The sequence below is a fragment of the Tenrec ecaudatus genome, chromosome 16 (genome assembly GCF_050624435.1).
Source record: "Tenrec ecaudatus isolate mTenEca1 chromosome 16, mTenEca1.hap1, whole genome shotgun sequence".
Taxonomy (NCBI): domain Eukaryota; kingdom Metazoa; phylum Chordata; class Mammalia; order Afrosoricida; family Tenrecidae; genus Tenrec; species Tenrec ecaudatus.
The window spans coordinates 53,004,125-53,022,379 of NC_134545.1; the positions used below are offsets into that span (position 1 = coordinate 53,004,125).

An 18,255-nucleotide genomic window follows, 5' to 3' on the forward strand; every position below is an offset into this window, starting at 1 on the left:
GTATCGCCACTCTCACCACTGGTCCTGAGGGATCATCTGCCCTGGATTCTCTGTGTTTCCAGTTCCTATCTGTACCAGTGTACATCCTCTGGTCTAGCCAGATTTGTAGGGTAGAATTGGGATCATGATAGTTGGGGGAGGGAGAAGGGAGGAAGCATTTAGGAACTAGAGGAAAGTTGTATGTTTCATCGTTGCTACACTGCACCCTGACTGGCTCTTCTCCCCACAACCCTTCTGTAAGGGCATGTCCAATTGCCTACAGATGGGCTTTAGGTCTCCGCACTCCCCCTCATTCACAATGATGTGATTTTTTTTTTGTTCTGATGATGCCTGATACCTAATCCCTTCCACCTGTCGTGATCACGCAGATTAGTATGCTTCTTCCATGTGGGCTTTATTGCTTCTGAGCTAGATGGCTGCTTGTTTACCTTCATGTCTTTAAGATGCCAGACACTATATCTTATGATAGCTGGGCACCATCAGCTTTCTTCGCCTCATTTGCTTATGCAACCAAATGTCTTCAGCAATCATATTGGGGAAGACTGCTCAATCTTACGGTGCTCTGTGAAGGGATACACCCCTTCCGACAAGAACCACATGCCAACTTTCACATAGAATTTCAGATTGGTATTTTGTCCCCAGCAGTCCTAGCAGTGAGATTGTTCAGTAATGCAGGCCTGAGTACATACAGGCCCGAAGTTGAAGAGTTTGATAGGAGTGAACTGAATGGGGCAGGTGGTAAATCTGCAAGAAAAATAAATGATTCATTCTATAGAACAATGGTTTTCAGACTTGAACATGGGTCAGAATTGCACGGAAAGTTTGTGAAACATGTTTCTGGACTGCACCTGTAGTGTTTCTGATTGAATGTGTCTGCGGGGGAACCTGAGAGTTTGCATTTATAACAACTTTCCAAGTGACGTCGCAGGATGGAAAACATACTTTGAGACGCACTGCTAGAATAATTTGTGGAGTAATTTATATACCACATTCTCTCTTTGTGCCATACAAAACCAAAGCGACCCCATTTTTCTTATTAACATTTTTTTTTATTTGTTTGTTTTCTCGTTGTTGTTTTTTTTTTCAGGCCAAGTGATGATAGTATTAACAATTCAACATGTAATATTGAAATTGTAAAAGCACTGGATATTGAAGAAAGCATTTGGTCCCCTCGATTTGGATTGAAGGGCAAAATCGATGTCACAGTTGGTGTGAAAATACATCGAGGGTATAAAACAAAATATAAGATAATGCCATTGGAGCTTAAAACAGGCAAAGAATCCAATTCCATTGAACACCGCAGTCAGGTAAACCCGTTAATAAAATTGTCTGAATGGTTCATATTTGTAAAGATGGACTCTTTTGTATATTTTGGTTCAACTCGGGCCATTTTTATTTGTGTTTTGTATAGTACTGTTCAGCTTTTATTACCTCCAGACTGCTTACTTTTTCTTCAGTAAAGTCATATCACAGCTGACACTAAGCCAATGTTGCCAAGTGTTTGGTGCCCAACCAGGAGCAAACAGATGCTCAAAAAAATTACAAAAAGGGGAATAAGTTGGTCATGTAACTTGAGGAAACTAAGTAGATTTGGGGTTTTAGCATTATGTATTAGCATATTAAGAGTTCTGGGAAATCTTTAAGCAATACCACTTGTTTTAGCTGTGCCTTACCCCAAAGTTTTATAAACCGAATTTGCTAGGGAGCTATTTTTCATGACATATCATCCACTTTGGACACTTTAGGAAATAAGTGGTGAATATTCATTCTTTTATTTCTGCCCTCTAATATGATTATATTGGTTTTTCTCTAGGATAAGCTATAAGAGTGTATCTTATTATGTTTACATTTTAAAAATGTTTTCAGTTTATAATCACCTTCTTTGGTAGCATAACACTCTTTGCTATCTTTTAAGCTTATTTGAGATCCTGCTTTATCTTTTCTATTTTTTTTCCTATCAAGTTAACTTTAATAAAGAGATCAAAAGAGGGAGACATGTGGGAGCAGATTGTCTTAAGATGAGAGGAATACGTGCCAAAGTCTCTGAATGCGGAGAACCTGGTGCTAGATTCTCTGGACGCGGAGAACCTGGTGCTAGATTCTCTGGACGCGGAGAACCTGGTGCTAGATTCTCTGGATGCGGAGAACCTGGAGCAGAACGTTGTCCTGTGCTTCTAAGTAACAGAGTGCATTCATGGGACAGTCCGAACCAGATTTCTCGCTCCAAGAAAGACAGGGCCCCTATGTTCCAGTTTAGTCAGGGCGAGTGGGCACGAGCTGACAGCTCAGACCAGGGAGCCGAGACACGGAAGGTCTGACCTTCAAGAACGATAAACACCTTGCTGCTCCCTAGGAAACGGCTGAAACACAGCATTCTGCAGGTGTTCGGTTCTACTCCAGACCACAGACAAAGTGGCTGAAATATTCTCGCTCCTTTGTCTGCCTTTAGTGTGAGCGCTGCCACAGAATGCAGGGTGCGGTCTCTCGATCCTTGACCCATTCGTGAGAGCTGGTTTCTGGATGAGGTGGACGGACACCGTGGCTGCATCGATGGGCTGGGGACAGGAGCCATGGGGAGGGTGGGGTCGCTATGGGTCGGAGCCGAGTTGATGGTGCTTACTAACTACAGAGAGAACTGTCACGTGAAGCTTCAAGAGCCTGCCCCTCCATATGGGCCATGCGAACCCTGGCCAAAAAAAAAAGATCCAAATCAACCTTGTCAGAACTCTGGAAACCCACTAAAGGCTTGTAGCAAAGGGAGGCGTGTATACGGAGGCTCAAGAAAAATGGCCAAACTCCACAGGTGTGAAACATTCAAAACGTGCAGTCCTGAGGAAACCTGGAGGCACAGTGGGTTACAAGTTGGGCCACTAACCAGCTGCTCTCCCAGAGGGAGAGAAGGGTTTCTACTTCTGTGAAGGTCCAGCCTCAGAAGTGCACAGGAGCTGTCGTCTCTGCGTTTGTCCAGGGTCCCTGGCAGTCTGACGTGGCTCGAGGGCTGCGAGTGACAGGCAGTCCTTGAATTACCACAGAGACCCGTTCCCAACTCTGTCCTCAAAGTCAGGTTTGTAGGTAAGCTGGGCCGGAGACATACGGTGGTGAGTTGGAATCCACTCGGCGGCAGCAGGCATTTTGGTTTCAGTACAAGGAAAGGCTGGAAGGGATTTCAACGAGTTAAAAGCTACCCCTGCAGCAAGTGACGGGGACTGAGGATTTGCTGCCAGTAGAGGTTGGTCCCGTGGCTTCACAGGTAAGGCAAGTGACCACACAGTAAAGGGTGGGTAGGTCTCATCCACCAGCCCTGGCAGCACAGGCATCAGTTACGCATGGGCTGCTCACTGCCAGGCCGGCCACTGGAAACCGCCAGCGGCTCTGTGGGAGAAAGGCCCGGCTTCCCACTGGGAAACGCGCCAGTTTGCCACACCGGCTGGCTTGGAAGATTTCTAAAGACTCTACAGGACTGGTGACACAAAGTGACACGGACGCCGGACGGCCAGAGTGCCCCTCAGAGGCCAGGATGGAGAGACTGGTCCCTGGAAAAGGGCCTCGTGCTTGGTAGAGGATGGCGCTCGACAGGATGGACGGACACAGTGGCTGCAACACTGGGCTTGAACTCGAGAACCGCCGTGAGGATGGCTCAGGACCGGGCAGTGTTCTGTTCTGCGGACCCCAGGCACTTCATCATCTTTATCTTCGTCGTCGTCGGATTCAACGCCTCCATCTGGTAGCTCTTCAGTGTCCAGCTGCCTGATGATGAATCCTATCTGGCGAATCGTCTCCGCGTTGCCCTCTTTGATGAAGCAGCGCAGGATGTCTTCCATCCCCATGGCCTTGGCCTCCTCCCGGATGGAGGGGATCGAAAGGATGCTGTACAGAGCTCCGTTCACGTACGGCTGTATCTGGCTTAACGTTTTCCAGATTCATCAGGTTGGAGCCTGCCACAAACTGGACCTCACGTCTCTGCACGGGCCGAGTGGCATCCTGATTCATCCTGGAAAACTCCGCTCAGAAGCCCTTCCTGAATCCCCCAGGCAGGGTTCGTCTTGAACACACCCTCCACTAGTGTACTGAACACTGTTCTCTGTAAAGTGGCACGTCCGTCTCCCTGTTGTGAGCTCTTTGAGACCAGGATCCATCATCTCTTACGCCAAGAGGTGAGCCCGCAGCAAGCCGGCACGGGGCAGCCACGGGGCCATCTTTTCTATTTTTGAGGGGATCCTGCTTATCTTGATTATCAACCAAAATAATTAGAGGCATTCCTTCAAAGAACACCTACATTTTTCAAACCTTGGTAATTCAGAAAAGTATAAGTTATAAACTAACTTTAATTAAGGAACATCCTTGCTTAATGTTTGTTTTTTTCCCTCCCAAAGTTCATTAATTTGATATTCGAAACGCATTTTCCTGAAGGCAACTTATATGGAGCTGAAGATCCCTAAAGCAGTTCACAAAAATCTACTTCACTTGAACAATATTATTTATGTGAAATTGATTTCAACTGCTGTTTACCGTGATATCAAGATAATTTCATTTCAAATTACCTAAAAAGATACTTTTCCCACTTATTAGCCTTAGGATAAAATAAGTCCCCCTAGATAAAAACAAATGAAACTTATTTTTGTTAATTTGTAAATCTTTCTTGGGCACTTAATGGTAAGTTTACAAGTAAAATTAGTATTTATCCTACAATTAGTATTTTGCGCTTTCTGTAAATTAACCGTTGTGTTTTACATGTGGCTTAGAAAAGAAGACTGTTGTAATATTTAACATCGCACTTCTGCACGGTAGTTACAGTCACGGCGTTTGGTTTCATAGCTTTAGCATTCAGAGACGGGGCCCTTAGAACACATTTCACATTGTAGCCTTGGAGATCTCTGGCCTGTGAGGGTGCATAGAAATCCATCCAAATGTCTCTTTCTAGCTGCTGCAGCTTTTTCATGGACTGAAAAGGCGGCTCTTTCTAACTTCTCTGAAGAGCATTCTATCAACCTAATATCTTATTATGATGCCCCTACTCTGAAAGAAACAGCAAAGTGTAGGATTAGTCACATTTATTTGCCACAGCCACAAGCATTTTAGTGTTTAAAGCAGAAACTCACTGCCAACAAATGTACCAATTCCTAGCCACCCTCTACAGGGTTTCTGAGCTGTTAAACTTTGTAAGATAGTCAACCTCATCTCCCTCGAAGTGACTGGTAGGTTTGAACTGCTGCCATTGTGGTTTGCAGCCCAACATTTAGCCAGGTTCACTTGTTTTAAATAGGCAAAACGACGTAGATGCACAAATACTATTAATCTTAAAACAGCAAAGTTTAAATACTTATTTTGTGGAAAGTAAATACTTGACCTCGATTATGTATTATCTGAGCTCATCAGAATAAAAAAGGGCAATCTCATCTCCCCTCCCCCATTTTCTAATTTTATTACATTTTATTTGAGTCATTTTACGGACAAACACAGAGAGAGGTAGGTTATGGTATAGAAATCTTATTTCTATAAGAGATTAAGAAGCCACTGAGATGTTTCCAGGAACTAGTTTCAGTGATGCTTCTTATCTTTATTCTGGGACTCCAGGAAATACTCAGCTCCTGCAGCTACCATGAAGGCAACAAATCCCCATTTGAATCCTTTTCCATTGCACCAAGAAAGGAAGCAAATCCACCTGTGTGTCTCCAAGCCTCATTGCAGGCGGGCCCCACACATCCCCAAGCCCTTGTGCCGTCAGCTTCTCCTGGACAGTTTCTAATGGTGTCCTGTCTATACTCCACTGTTCACAATCTGGAAGTTCCATTTTATGTAGCCTTGTTCGGGTTCATGTCCAGGGACCATATCTATAGGATGAGATACTAAGTTCTAAACTGGTGCTTCGTAGTTCTCCAGTTCCTTCCCTATTAAACTGTTACCTCTCGTCTCCTTATCCATCAAGATACTTCCTTTTTACAATTCCCCAAACATCGTTTCCTTTTGAACTTTAACCCTACTTACTTTACCTGAAGGCAATCTCATCTTCCTCCCATGAAAAAAGCTGTTGGGTTTGAACTGCCAACCTTGGGATTAGCAGCCTCATGCACTAACAGGGCTCATTTTATTAATTAAGGTTATGTTATTTTCAAAATAGAAGGCATTTATTTGACTCTTTGGGTTTGAAATCACAATATGTATTGGTTACAAGACATTTTGGAGAATATAGAAAGTTATGCTTTTATTTTATAAAATGCACAATTATGTTTGCAGGTAATTCTGTACACGCTGCTTAGCCAAGAAAGAAGAGCTGACCCCGAAGCTGGCTTGCTCCTCTACCTCAAGACTGGCCAGATGTACCCTGTGCCTGCCAAGCATCTAGATAAAAGAGGTTGAGCTGTTTTTTTCAAGTTTTACTTTTCTCTGTTTTTCTTGCGATTTTTTTACACATATTTTACATGTTATAATCTGCTCATTGTACTTGCGAGACCCAATGTTGTAATTGAAACTGTTGAGGACACTGCTTGCTTTTACAGTTTTTTATAGAAAACTTTATTTAAATTTTTTTAAACGTTAGAGCTACTCAAACAAGTGGTTCTTATCACTTAGTATTCAGCTAATAAAACAGCATGTCATGATCCTTTTTAGATGTGAAATACAGGGATCCCCCACTCTTTGACAGCTTCTTTCTACTACTTCACTTTTAAGAAAGACCTACTTTCATACCTGCTTTCGAATAACTGAAAGAAATCTGTGCAAGATTTTCACTTTTCTGAAAAAGAACAAAGTGAAACTGGTGTTCAGCCTGTTTTTCAACAGACGCTTAAAGAGCAGCGTGAGAGTGGCTGCTGCCAAGCCTCCTCCGTGGGATGTGCCCGCGCATACAGCGTTTCTGTCTACACAGCCTGTGTGCTTATCACAGCACCCCGCATTTATTTCACATGTCAGTGTTATTCGGTAATGATTTGGTAGGTTATGTTTTGAGTTTGCGAGTGCTCAGGTTTTTCTCCATGTAAGTGAATGGTAATTGCTTTTTCATTTGAAGCATCTATCCAACTAGTTGAAGCCTCTTTGTATATTTAATTCTTCAAGGCACTCACCTTTTTCTTTCCCTCCCACAGAACTACTAAAGCTAAGAAACGAGATGGCATTCTTTCTTTCTCACCGTGTGAGCACGTCTGCTGCTGGAAAGCAGAAGACCCAGCTTGCTCCTCTGCCAGAGGTCATTGAGGACCAGCACACCTGTAAATATTGTTCACAAGTGGACAGCTGTGCTCTTTACAGCAGGTAAACACATGGCCTTCTGAAACCAACACTTCAAGTTTGAATCCGTTCAAAATGACTGACATTGATGAGTTCATATTAGGTGTTTTTCTTTTAAATTCCCTTTGTGTTTAGTATTTCCCAGTGAAGACCAAGAAAGAAAGAAAGAAAGCACAATTAATCCACATTTTCTAACCAGTTCCGTTCCTTGTAGAATAATAGAGTATTTTAAAACCTTTTCTGAAGGCAAGTATTTTATTCTTTCTGTACAAAGTCTTCAGAGAGATGGCCTAAATTTAGATCTTATGTTATTATTTTTTAAAGATACAGGAATTTTGAAAGCAAGTTTTCTTAAATGGTATTTAAAGAAGTTTTACAATTTAGGCTTTCTGCTCTGGTTAAGATTTACAGCCTCAGAAACCCAAAGAATAGCTCTGTCTCTATGAGATCAGTATGAGTCAGAATCAACTGGATGGTAGAGTTTGATTAGGGGCTTTATTTTAATTTCAGATTCCTTTTTGTTAGATGTAGAGACATTGGTTCTTCTAGATGGAATGGTTTGATATGACCAGTGGGCCTTTCTGCTTCGGTAGGGCTTATTTATGAGTGGAAGGTTCACTGGCTCCGTCTCATCAGTCATGCCTTCCTAGGGCTGTGGAAGTGTCTGCAGCACGCAAAGGTTATGGAAATGTTAACTAGGAATCAAGGTAAAATCAGAACCAAAGTTCTAATCTGTGTAAGATTCACACCACGTACTTTTTATTTATGCTTTAATACAAAGTTACAGCTATAATGCTCTCTATGGTCCTCACATTAATCTTGTAAGATCACCTAGAGTGGCATTCAAAATATATCAAAAGAGCCCTTCGTTGCAGAAGCTTGATTTCCCGGAAGTTTGGCCTTTTATAGGACAGGTACATGTCTTTAAAACCTTCTGTATTAATCTCAGTGCTTTATATGCTATCTCATATTGTCTTAGATAAAAATGCTTTACTGTATGAGAAGTAAAATTTGACACAATTGACTTGCCATATTTTTATGCCTTATGGTGCAGAACTAGTAGTACAAATATTGTGATTTTGAGAAATGCAATTGTAGGAAAAAATAAACTTATAAATAGGAATGGAGATAAAAGTATGCCAAATTTAGTGGTGGTGGTGGTGGTTTGGCATACTTCTTGTAGGCAAAATAATGCAGTATTCAGGTTCTTGTGTATTTTATATTCTTTGTAAAGAGCATAATTTGTAGAATGTTGAAATTGCTTTTGCAACTAGAGACCATGGTTCTATCACGTATGACCAAGCTATGTGTGCATTTATTTTTGAAATACCTCATTTCATTGCCAGCTATTGAAATGTTTCACACACGTCTGTAACCTGGAGCTTTGCATTTAGAGCGTGTGAACAACAGATGGATGGCTGTTCCGTCCCAAGCGGCGTGCTGCCCCAAATAACAGAAGTCACCCAGCATCTGACACAGAAACACCTGGAGTATTTCAGCCTGTGGTGTCTAATGGTAACCCTGGAAACACAATCAAAAGATAGCCAAAAGAATTACCAAAATATATGGCTACTGCCGGCTTCAGAAATGTAAGTGGTCCATTTCATACAGTGAAACTTAGTAATTTGTGATAGTGGGTGGAATGGCATTTGCAATTCTTGACACAGGCTATATAGAATGTTAAAGAAGTCTTTGGGTGGTGTAAACAGTTACGACTACTTATAACTGAAAGGTTGGTAGCTCGAATCCAGCCCTCATCATTGTAGGGAAAAGCCCTTCCAATCTTTTTCTATAAAGATTACAGCCTGGAGAGCAAATGTTTTGAGAATGATGAGGGCAATGAATGTACAAATGTGCTTTACATAATTGATGTATGTATGGACTGTGATAAGAATTGTATGAGCCCCTATTAAAATGATTTAAAAAAAAAAGATTACAGCCAAGAAAATCCTGTGGAGCTCGTTTTACTGTGTAACACATTGTTGCCCCGAGTCTGAATTAACCTGATGGCACCAGGTTTCAGCATGTTAATGACATGCCATTTCATAATTCAAGACTTCAGATGGTGACCAGTGAACTATTTCTAGGTAGATCATCATTTCTAATATACTACATGCTAGGATCATTGCTAGTTATTTTTATAGGTTAAACATGCATTGAAGAAACCCTGGTGCCATAGTGTTTATGTGTTGGGCTACAATCTTCAAGGTTTACAGTTCAAAACCACCAGCCACTCCTTGGAAAAATGACAGGGATTTCTACTTCCATAAACTGTTAGTCTCAGAAACACACAGGGAAAATACCTTGTCCTATAGACTCCCTGTGACTTAGCATTGACTCCAAGGCTGTGATTTTTTAAACATGCATCGTGAAATTTTATTTTTAAAATTAGTATTAAGTCTTTTAAAGCAATAACAGTATAAATCAATCTAATATAAGGTGAATTGTTGCATATTGATTGGGTGAAAATTTATGAGGCTTTCTTTGTTTTTTAAATACTAGCATTAAAAAGTTTATATTCAGTGAATTTTGATAGAAATTACCTAGATTCATCTGGTTTTCTTAGATCTACTTTCTGCAAGTTATTTGTAAAATTATAATTTTGTATGTCTTCATGAAGTATTTTCCATTATGCACAATCCAGGTGATGTAGTTTGATTTGTTTCCAGAATTGAGTACATTTTTTAGTGACTATTGATGATAATATAACTTGAGGAATAATTGAATTATTCCCTTGTCTTAGATTTTATACAAGGAAATCAAATGGTGGAGAAAGTTTAAATGATTATAAACAGATTGCAAAACCATAGTGAGTAAGTTAAGTTTCCATGGTAGCATCCTCTGAAGATCTGTGATATTCTATTTTTTCTTTTTGGTAAATTCTTTTTTTTTTTGGTAAATTCTTAATAGTTATTTCTTAGGATCAATGAAACATTAATTTGTCCTTTTTTTCCCCTTTAAATTTGTTGTTGTTGATGGAAATATACATAGTAAAAATATATAAATTCACACACACCCCTTCAGGGGGAAGATCAATAGAAACCGTGGGGGAAGGAAGATAGCAGTCAGTGTATAATATGAAAATAACAATAATTTATAATTTATCAAGGGGTCATGACTGGGGGAGGGGGCAGGGAGGGGAATAAAGAGGAGCTAATTCAAATAAAAAGTAAGCGTTTAGAAAATAACGATGGTAACTTATGTACAAATATGCTTGATACAATTGATGTATGAATTGTTACAAGAGCTGTAAGAGCCCCCAATAAAATGATCTTTAAAAAAAAACAATATATGTAAATCAACAGTTCACATACCATTTATTGTACAGTCTTCAAGTAGTACAAACGTTCCAACTCCCTTCTCGGTGGTTCTTCCCTTATTAACTTAAGCTCAGTGGTCCCAATGTTCCTATCTAGTCTTTTGAGCGGCTTTTGTGAACTTAATCACATATAGATAGTCCTTAAAAGAATATAATGCAAAACAAGAAGAAAAAAAGTACAATGCTCAAGGCAGACCTTTTTTATTAGCTGAGTTAAACTTTTGTTCACTTTTAGGAAGACTTCAGGAGATATATTTGGTTTAAGGTTTAAAGGTTATCTGAGGGGTCTGCCAAATTACAGCAGCTTAGTCAGATGCATCATGCTGTCCCCGCACTGTCCCGACCCAAGAAGTGAAATAGACACAGAAGACAATTGTGGAGCACTGATCATCAAATGAAGGATTAAAAACCAGAGCAGACATTTATTAGAGGATGAAACTGACTGAAAGGATCAAGTTCGGATGAGGAACACAAAGGGCAACTTCTCTGAATTCTCAGCAGGACATAAGTCACTGTGTAGACACACCAGAGTGAAGTAGGTCCTGATAGCTGGCTGCAGCCAACAGGAAGCCCAGGCACTCTTGTTCACTGTCAGTGGGGCACCTGCCCCTCCTGGTGATTAGCAAAGCAATACACCCTCCCCCATCTCTGTCGTCCTGAATTCGAGACACTAAGGTACAAACCTCTTATTTTCATCCCTGCATCTCCAACCGCTCCCAGCCTTGACTACCCTCCTTCCCCTCACTGAGTGGTGGGAGGCCACCCTGGCCTAACTCTTGACTTCTTAGCCCACCCCTTTGCCCTCTGGTCCATTAGCCCTCTCTTCACCTTTTCTCTGTTTGGTGAGAGGTAGCCTCAGTGGAGGACCCTTGTGCATACTTGTCTGCTGCTCTCTCCCCCTTGGCCCACCCATAGCTTGCCCCTTCCTTTACTCATGACAAGGGGTGTGAGTGTGCATCTGCACACACACTCCTCCCCCCAAGTACGAGAAGGGGTGATAGTGTGACCAAGCACATATCTGCTACCACTCCCGTCATCTAGTGGAGGTAGCAAGTACAACCCCACACCTGCTGTCCTACCCACCCCATGAGTGCCGCTGCCTGCTTCTGTGCCATTGGGTTGAACAAATGACAGACACCAAGGCCACCAGACCTGCCCTGGTCTGCCCCTCAAGACCAGTACAGAGACGGGAAATCACACACCCCGTTGCTACCCTACCCTTCAGGAGACAGGTGCTGAGTGCACCTGAGTAGCATGTCTGTCTGGATCCATTGAAACAAGGCAATATCAGGATGTAATAAAGCCAGGTGCTTCAAAAGGTTTGTGAGAAAATTCCATTCTATTTTAATATATTTCTATGCACTTTTTGAAACCCCCTCATATAATTTATAAATGATACCTCAAGAACAATAGGCAACATCAAATCACCTACAGAAGCTGGATGAGATGGCCCTAACAAGTAGTAACTGAAATAATTGGAAACCTCTCTGAGGAAGAAATGGTATTAGAACTACCCAATAAGGAATTGGAAAGATATTTAGGCCTTCCAAGAGATCAAAAGAAGGAGCCCTGGTGGCACTGTAGTTTTTTTTTTTAATGTGCTGAACTGCTAACCGCAGGGTCAGTGGTTCAAATCCACCAGCTGCTTCCCAGGAGAACATTGAGACTATCTGCCCTGGCACAGATGTACAGTTTTGGAAGCCTTGTGTAGGGTTTCAGTGAGTCAGAATTGATTCAATGGCAATGGTGAGTTAAGAGATCAAGGAAAACACAGACAAAATTTAGAAGAATTTTCCAATGGGAAGTATAAAAATGACAAAATTAATAGACAACTAGGATCTATACAAAAGCAGCAACTAGGAATTCAGAAGATCGACCCTGAAATTTCAGATACAGATAACGTATTGGAAGGACAAAATATAATTGAATCAGTGGAAATTTGAATCAGCAAAGTAGAGACATATCCCTTGCTGTCAATCTTGGAACCATCAGGAAAAAGAAAGAAGTAAGCTGAAGAGTTATGTGAGTATTGTGTACCACTATTTGGAGTAATCTACATATGCTCAGAATTCCAGAATGAGAAGCCTTGAAAAATTTTAAAAAGTGTATGTGGCAGAAAAATTCTCTAATATGGAAGATAAGAAATAACCATCTACAAAGTTCAACAAGCCTAAAATATGATAGACCCCCAAAAGACTATTGCCAAAACATTTGGTCAGACTCCAAAACCAAAGATAAAAAGTCTTGAGACCAATTTGGAAAAATGAAATGTTGCCTTACAGGGAAACCAATGAAGACTAAACTCAGATTTCTCAGCAAAGACCATGCAGGCAAGAAGGTATAAGATGTTTGTAACCTAGAAAGAAGAAAAAACCCAGAACAAAAAATCATACCAATGTAAATGTAAGGGAGGGAGGAATGGAGACCGAAAGGCCATTTGTAGACAGTTGGACATCCCCTCACAGAAGGACCACAGGAGGAAACGACCCAGCTGTGGTGCAGTGTAGCACAGACAAAACATAACACTTTCCTCTAGTTCTTCAATTCTTCTATTCCCCCGTATCATTACCCCAGTTCCACCTTACAAATCCAGGTAGAACAGAGCATGTACACTGGCACAGATCAGAGCTGGAAACACAGGGAGTCCAGGACAGATAAACCCCTCAGGGCAATAATGAGAGTAGAGATACACAGGAGGGGAAGTGGAAGGTGAGGGAGAGAGGGGGAACTGATCACAATGATTGACATATACCCTTCTCCCGGGGGAAGAACAACAGAAAAGTGGATGAAGGGTGAGTGGTTGGTGTAAGACATGAAAAAAACCCCAAACTTATAAATTATCAAGGGTTCGTGAGGGAGGGAGGGTGAGGGAGAGGGTGAAAAATGAGCTGCTACCAAGGGCTCAAATAGAAAATCTTTTGAAAATGATGATGGCAACATATGTACAAATGTGCTTGACACAATGTGGATGTATGTGTGGATTATGAAAAGAGCTGTAAGAGCACCCAATAAAGTGATTTTTTTTAAAAAGAAAGTTGCCAACCAAGAATTAAGTGTTCCACAAGATAGACCCTCAAGTACAAGGGTGATTGTAGGCTATTTCCAGGAACGGATGATTGTGGTCCGTCTTCTGGAATGTTGCATGTAGCAGCATAGCAGGGAGGGGCATTAATGAGGAAGCGAGTGCCAGGTGTTCAGACCCTAGACTGAGGATGCAGTGAGAGCGTTCCCTACTGCTGATCTCGAAGCCTGTTGCTGAGAGATTGTGTTCACACTAATGAAGGAATGCTCACTTAGCCTTGCCTTTCTCTTTTGTGGTGCTGTTGCCTTTCATTCATATTTGCATGTGTTGGGAGACTGGCCAGGCAGCCGAATGACTGCCCAGGAGTGGAGCTTGTGATGAAGTAGAGAAATGAATCTCCTTTTAATGAGAATCGGTGAGAGAAGGTCCACGGACCAATTTGAGCCACAGCATTCCATTCATTTTCTCATCAGAAACTTTTTTTTAATCAATCATTTTATGGGGGGCTTTTATAAATCTTTTTTTTTTTTTTGCTTTTATAAATCTTATAACAATCCATTCAATACTATTAAGCACACTTGTACATATGTTGCCATCAACAATTTTAAAACAATTTCTTTTTACTTGAGTCCTTGGCATCAGCTCCTCCGTTTTTTTCCCCCCACTCTGCCCCACCCTCACTTTGTATTTTTATATTTTGGTGTAGCTGTGGGAAATGACTCCTTGTTATGAGTAGAGTACCAAGGGTGAGATGACAAAGTAAATTGTGGAACAATGCACAAACAATGTCCAATGTAAATGGGAGCTTTTCTCTTTCCCAGGGAGGAGAGAGGCACCTGCATCGGAAGCCTGGTTAGAACCGAGCATGTAAAGACAGTTTGTGATGGGCAATATTTACATACTTTGCAACGTAAAAATGGCGCCATGCCTATCACAAATATAATGGCAGGTGACAGAATTGTCGTAAGTGGAGAAGACAGAACACTCTTTGCTGTGTCTAAAGGATTTGTGAAGAAGATTAACATGACAACTGTAACCTGCTTACTAGACAGGTAATAACACATTTTTTTTTCTCAAAATAGCAGTATTGATCTATAGTTCACCTACCAACTATTATGGCCATTTAAACAATACAGTTCAGTGGCTTTTAGTATGTGCACAACGTTGTATTGTCACCACAATCAATTTCTATCCTCCCACAGGCATAGGTAATCCCTAGATCCCTTAACAGCTCTCCCTTTCCCATTTCCTCCTATTTCCCCAAGCTTAGGCAACCACTAATCTATGCTGTTTCTATGATTTTACTCATTTTGGGTATGCATCTAAATGGAATAATCTAATATGACCTTATTGTTTGGCTCATTTCACTTAAATGTTTTCAATATTTCACTTCTTTCTACTGCTAAATAAAGAATATATTCTATGGGGACATCACATTATACTTACCTGTTCACCAGTTGATAGATACTTGAGTAGTTTCCATATTTTGGCTGTTAGGAATAATGTTGCTCTGAACAGACAGACGTGCACAAATTTTATGTAAACTTGTTTGGAAATGGAATTACTGGGTCACATGGTAATTACATTTGTTTATTATGTTGAGAAGTTGACAAAGTGCAAAACACTTCCTTAATATATACTAAACTTCTAGTATGGTCATAGTCTTGCGGTGGACAGCATAGTTGCATTATGGTAACTACAAGGCTTTTTCTCCTTGGGACTTCTGGCACTGACCATTCTGTCCTCTCTCTATTTAAAGAAAATGCCTTTTCCATTCATAGTTGTGTAATAGAAAGTATACTTAGTTTTAAGAAGTGAGCAGATTTAAATAAATATTAAGTAAATTTTTGAATACCAAAAAACAAAGAAAGAACAAACTCACTGCCATCAAGTCTTTTCCAACTCATAGTGACCGTTTAGTGTAGAACTGCCCCTGTGGGTCTCCCAGATTGTAACGCTCAATAGGAGTAGAAAACTTTGTCTTTCTCTTGTGGAGAAGCTAGTGGTTTTGAACTGCTCACCTAAAGAGTAGTAACCTAATGCAGTATCACCTAGGGTTCCCTAAATAGATGAATGAGTAGTAGACGTGAACATCTGTGTATACCAGCATCCATATTTGCATATCCAGGGGGTTCTGTTAACCCAGGCTTGCTTACAGGTAGGGGTAGATATGCGTCCCCCTTTCTTAAAGGATGGACATAAGCCATTGGAGTCAGTGATCTGGGTGACCAAAACCAAAACATCCACGGTTGTTCTTATTCAACCACAAATCCTACTTGAGACATAACCAACTCTAGTCTTGCTTTTTGTATACGATCGCTGGTATATAAGGACAACATCCCTGTCACCTACTAGGTATACCTGTAGTTCCTTTCGATATTTATTGAGTGCCCTGTATCAGGTTCTATGTAACCCCTAAGGAAGAGTTGATAGTCTTGTGGGCAAAGGCATACACATTTTCAATCTATCATGAGGATTTAATTGATGGGAACACAGTGTGTCATTCAGCCTAACCTTAGGTTGTTCAGGGGCGGCTATTTGAAAGAACCTGGTGAGGCATTGGGAGAAGAGTGTAGAAGAAATGTGTTCAGCAAAGGGATGCTGGGTAATATAATATAATGTGAAGTCTTTAGGGAAGGGAAAGGGAATTCAGTATTCAGAATATAAAAGAAAAGTAAGGGTGTGATTAGACAGGTTAGGTCAGAAAGGGTCTTATATATGAGACATGACGTCCCTCACTGACCCATGACCCTGCGGAGAACAGCACCCGAATTGTGGGAGTTGCGCCCGATCTGATTGCGCCACACCGAGGCGAAGCACTGGGGGTGTGCAGCGGAACAGCAAGGGAATGGAGCTGTAAGGTCCCCAGGGAATGCTGAAGATGGACTTTGGAGCCAAGGCGTGGTGTCCCAACAGATTGGACTGGAAAACACACCTAAAGGCCAACAAACGATCCTTGAACTAACTACAAGCTTTTCTTTCCTGTTGTGTTTTGTTCTTTGTCAGTGGGTTTTTGTTGTATATTGTTGCTTCGTTTTGCTCTGTCTTGTTTTTGTGCATGTTATTATCTCTGTAGATCTGTCTAAATAAGATAGGCTGGATGAACAATCAGGAGGAGAAAACAGCGGGACCGACAGTTCTGGGGGACATGGGATAGGAGGAGGTGGGGTGAAAGGAAGTGGTGTTAACAAACCCAGGGACAAGGGAACATCAAGTGATCCAAATTGGTGGTGAGGTGGGTGTGGGAGGCCTGGTTGGGCATGATCAAGGGTAATGTAATGTAGAGGTATTGCTGAAACCCAGGTGGGAACAGCATGATGGTGGGACACGAGGAAAGTCAAGGGAAATAGAGAAAAGAGCTGGGAGGCAAAAGGCATTTATAGAGGTCTAGATAAAGACATGTACATCTGCAAATACATTTATATATGAGGATGGGGAAATAGATGTATGTGCATATATCTATAGGTTTAGTATTAAGGTAGCAGAAGGACTTTGGGCCTCCACTCAAGTACTCCCTCAATGCAAGAAGACTTTCTTCTATTAAATTGGCATTCTATGATGCTCATCTTCCCCACACAATTGCTGAAGACAAAGCGGGTAAATAAGCAAATGTGGTGAAGAAAGCTGATGGTGCCCGGCTATCAAAAGATATAGCATCTGGGGTCTAAAAGTTTGAGGGTAAACAAGCGGCCATCTAACTCAGAAGCAACAAAGCCCACATGGAAGAAGCACATCAGCCTGTGTAATTATGAGGTGTTGAAGGGATCAGGTATCAGGCATCACCAGAACAAAAAAATCTTACCATAGTGCAAAATGGAGACCCAAAGCCCATTTGTTGGCCACTGGAGATAATCTTACCATAGTGAATGAGGCGGGAGTGCAGAGTGGAGACCCAAAGCCCATTTGTCGGCCACTGGAGATCCCCTTGCAGAGGGGTCTAGGGGAGATGAGTCAGTCAAGGTGCGATGTAGCAACGATGAAAAATACAACTTTCATATATTTCCTAAATGTTTCCTGCCCTACCCCACCCCCACTATCATGTTCCAAATTCTACCTTGCAAGTCTGGCTAGACCAGAGGATGGACACTGGTACAGATAGGAACTGGTAACACAGGGAATCCAGGGCGGATGATCCCTCCAGGACCAGTGGTGTGAGTGGCAATATTGGGAGGGTAGAGGGAGAGTGGATTGGAAAGAGGGAACCGATTACAAGGATTTACATGTGACTTACCTGGCAGGGGAGAGACTATGATCGCAAAGGTAGTTTTTCCAGGGCGAGGCTTATCCATTGCACTCCGAATGTGCTGACCCCTGCGATTTCCCCAAACGTGGGAAACTCGACTGCAGAATTTGTGGTAGTGGCGGACTGGGTTTGCGCACTCCCATGTAGAAAAAAAAAAGACTGAAGATGTAGATTTAGGATTTTAAACTACATGAGATTATGAGACCAAAAGGAACTTGACTAGAATGAGCACTGTAGTGGGCCAGTGAAGGGACCCTAGGGAGTCCTAGAGTTTAAGGCGCAGCAGAGAGGATTGGAGAGGGCCCTTGGTAAAACACTTGCACTTCAGACTGAGGGAGGGAGGAAGGGGTGCTCACAATGTGTCCAGAACCAGGAAGTCCAGGTAAGTGAATATCCAATCAATGTAGATTCCTGACTATTATCATCTGTGACCTTGGTGCCTTGTGC

General features: G+C 41.7%; 1 protein-coding gene and 1 non-coding gene across 2 annotated transcripts in view; both read left to right on the forward strand.

The window, feature by feature from the left end:
• The window catches only part of DNA2 (DNA replication helicase/nuclease 2), a 53,948-nt gene that overhangs the window by 19,028 nt on the left and 16,665 nt on the right, over positions 1 to 18,255 (forward strand). The window contains exons 6-10 of the mRNA XM_075534342.1: positions 1,088 to 1,307; positions 6,235 to 6,352; positions 7,083 to 7,248; positions 8,619 to 8,813; positions 14,387 to 14,617. Coding sequence (XP_075390457.1) covers positions 1,088 to 1,307; positions 6,235 to 6,352; positions 7,083 to 7,248; positions 8,619 to 8,813; positions 14,387 to 14,617 — 930 coding nt within the window. The remainder of the gene's footprint in view (positions 1 to 1,087; positions 1,308 to 6,234; positions 6,353 to 7,082; positions 7,249 to 8,618; positions 8,814 to 14,386; positions 14,618 to 18,255) is intronic.
• Positions 17,789 to 17,952, forward strand: LOC142430147 (U1 spliceosomal RNA). The gene has a single exon (XR_012780612.1). It is a non-coding gene; the product is annotated as a U1 spliceosomal RNA (small nuclear RNA).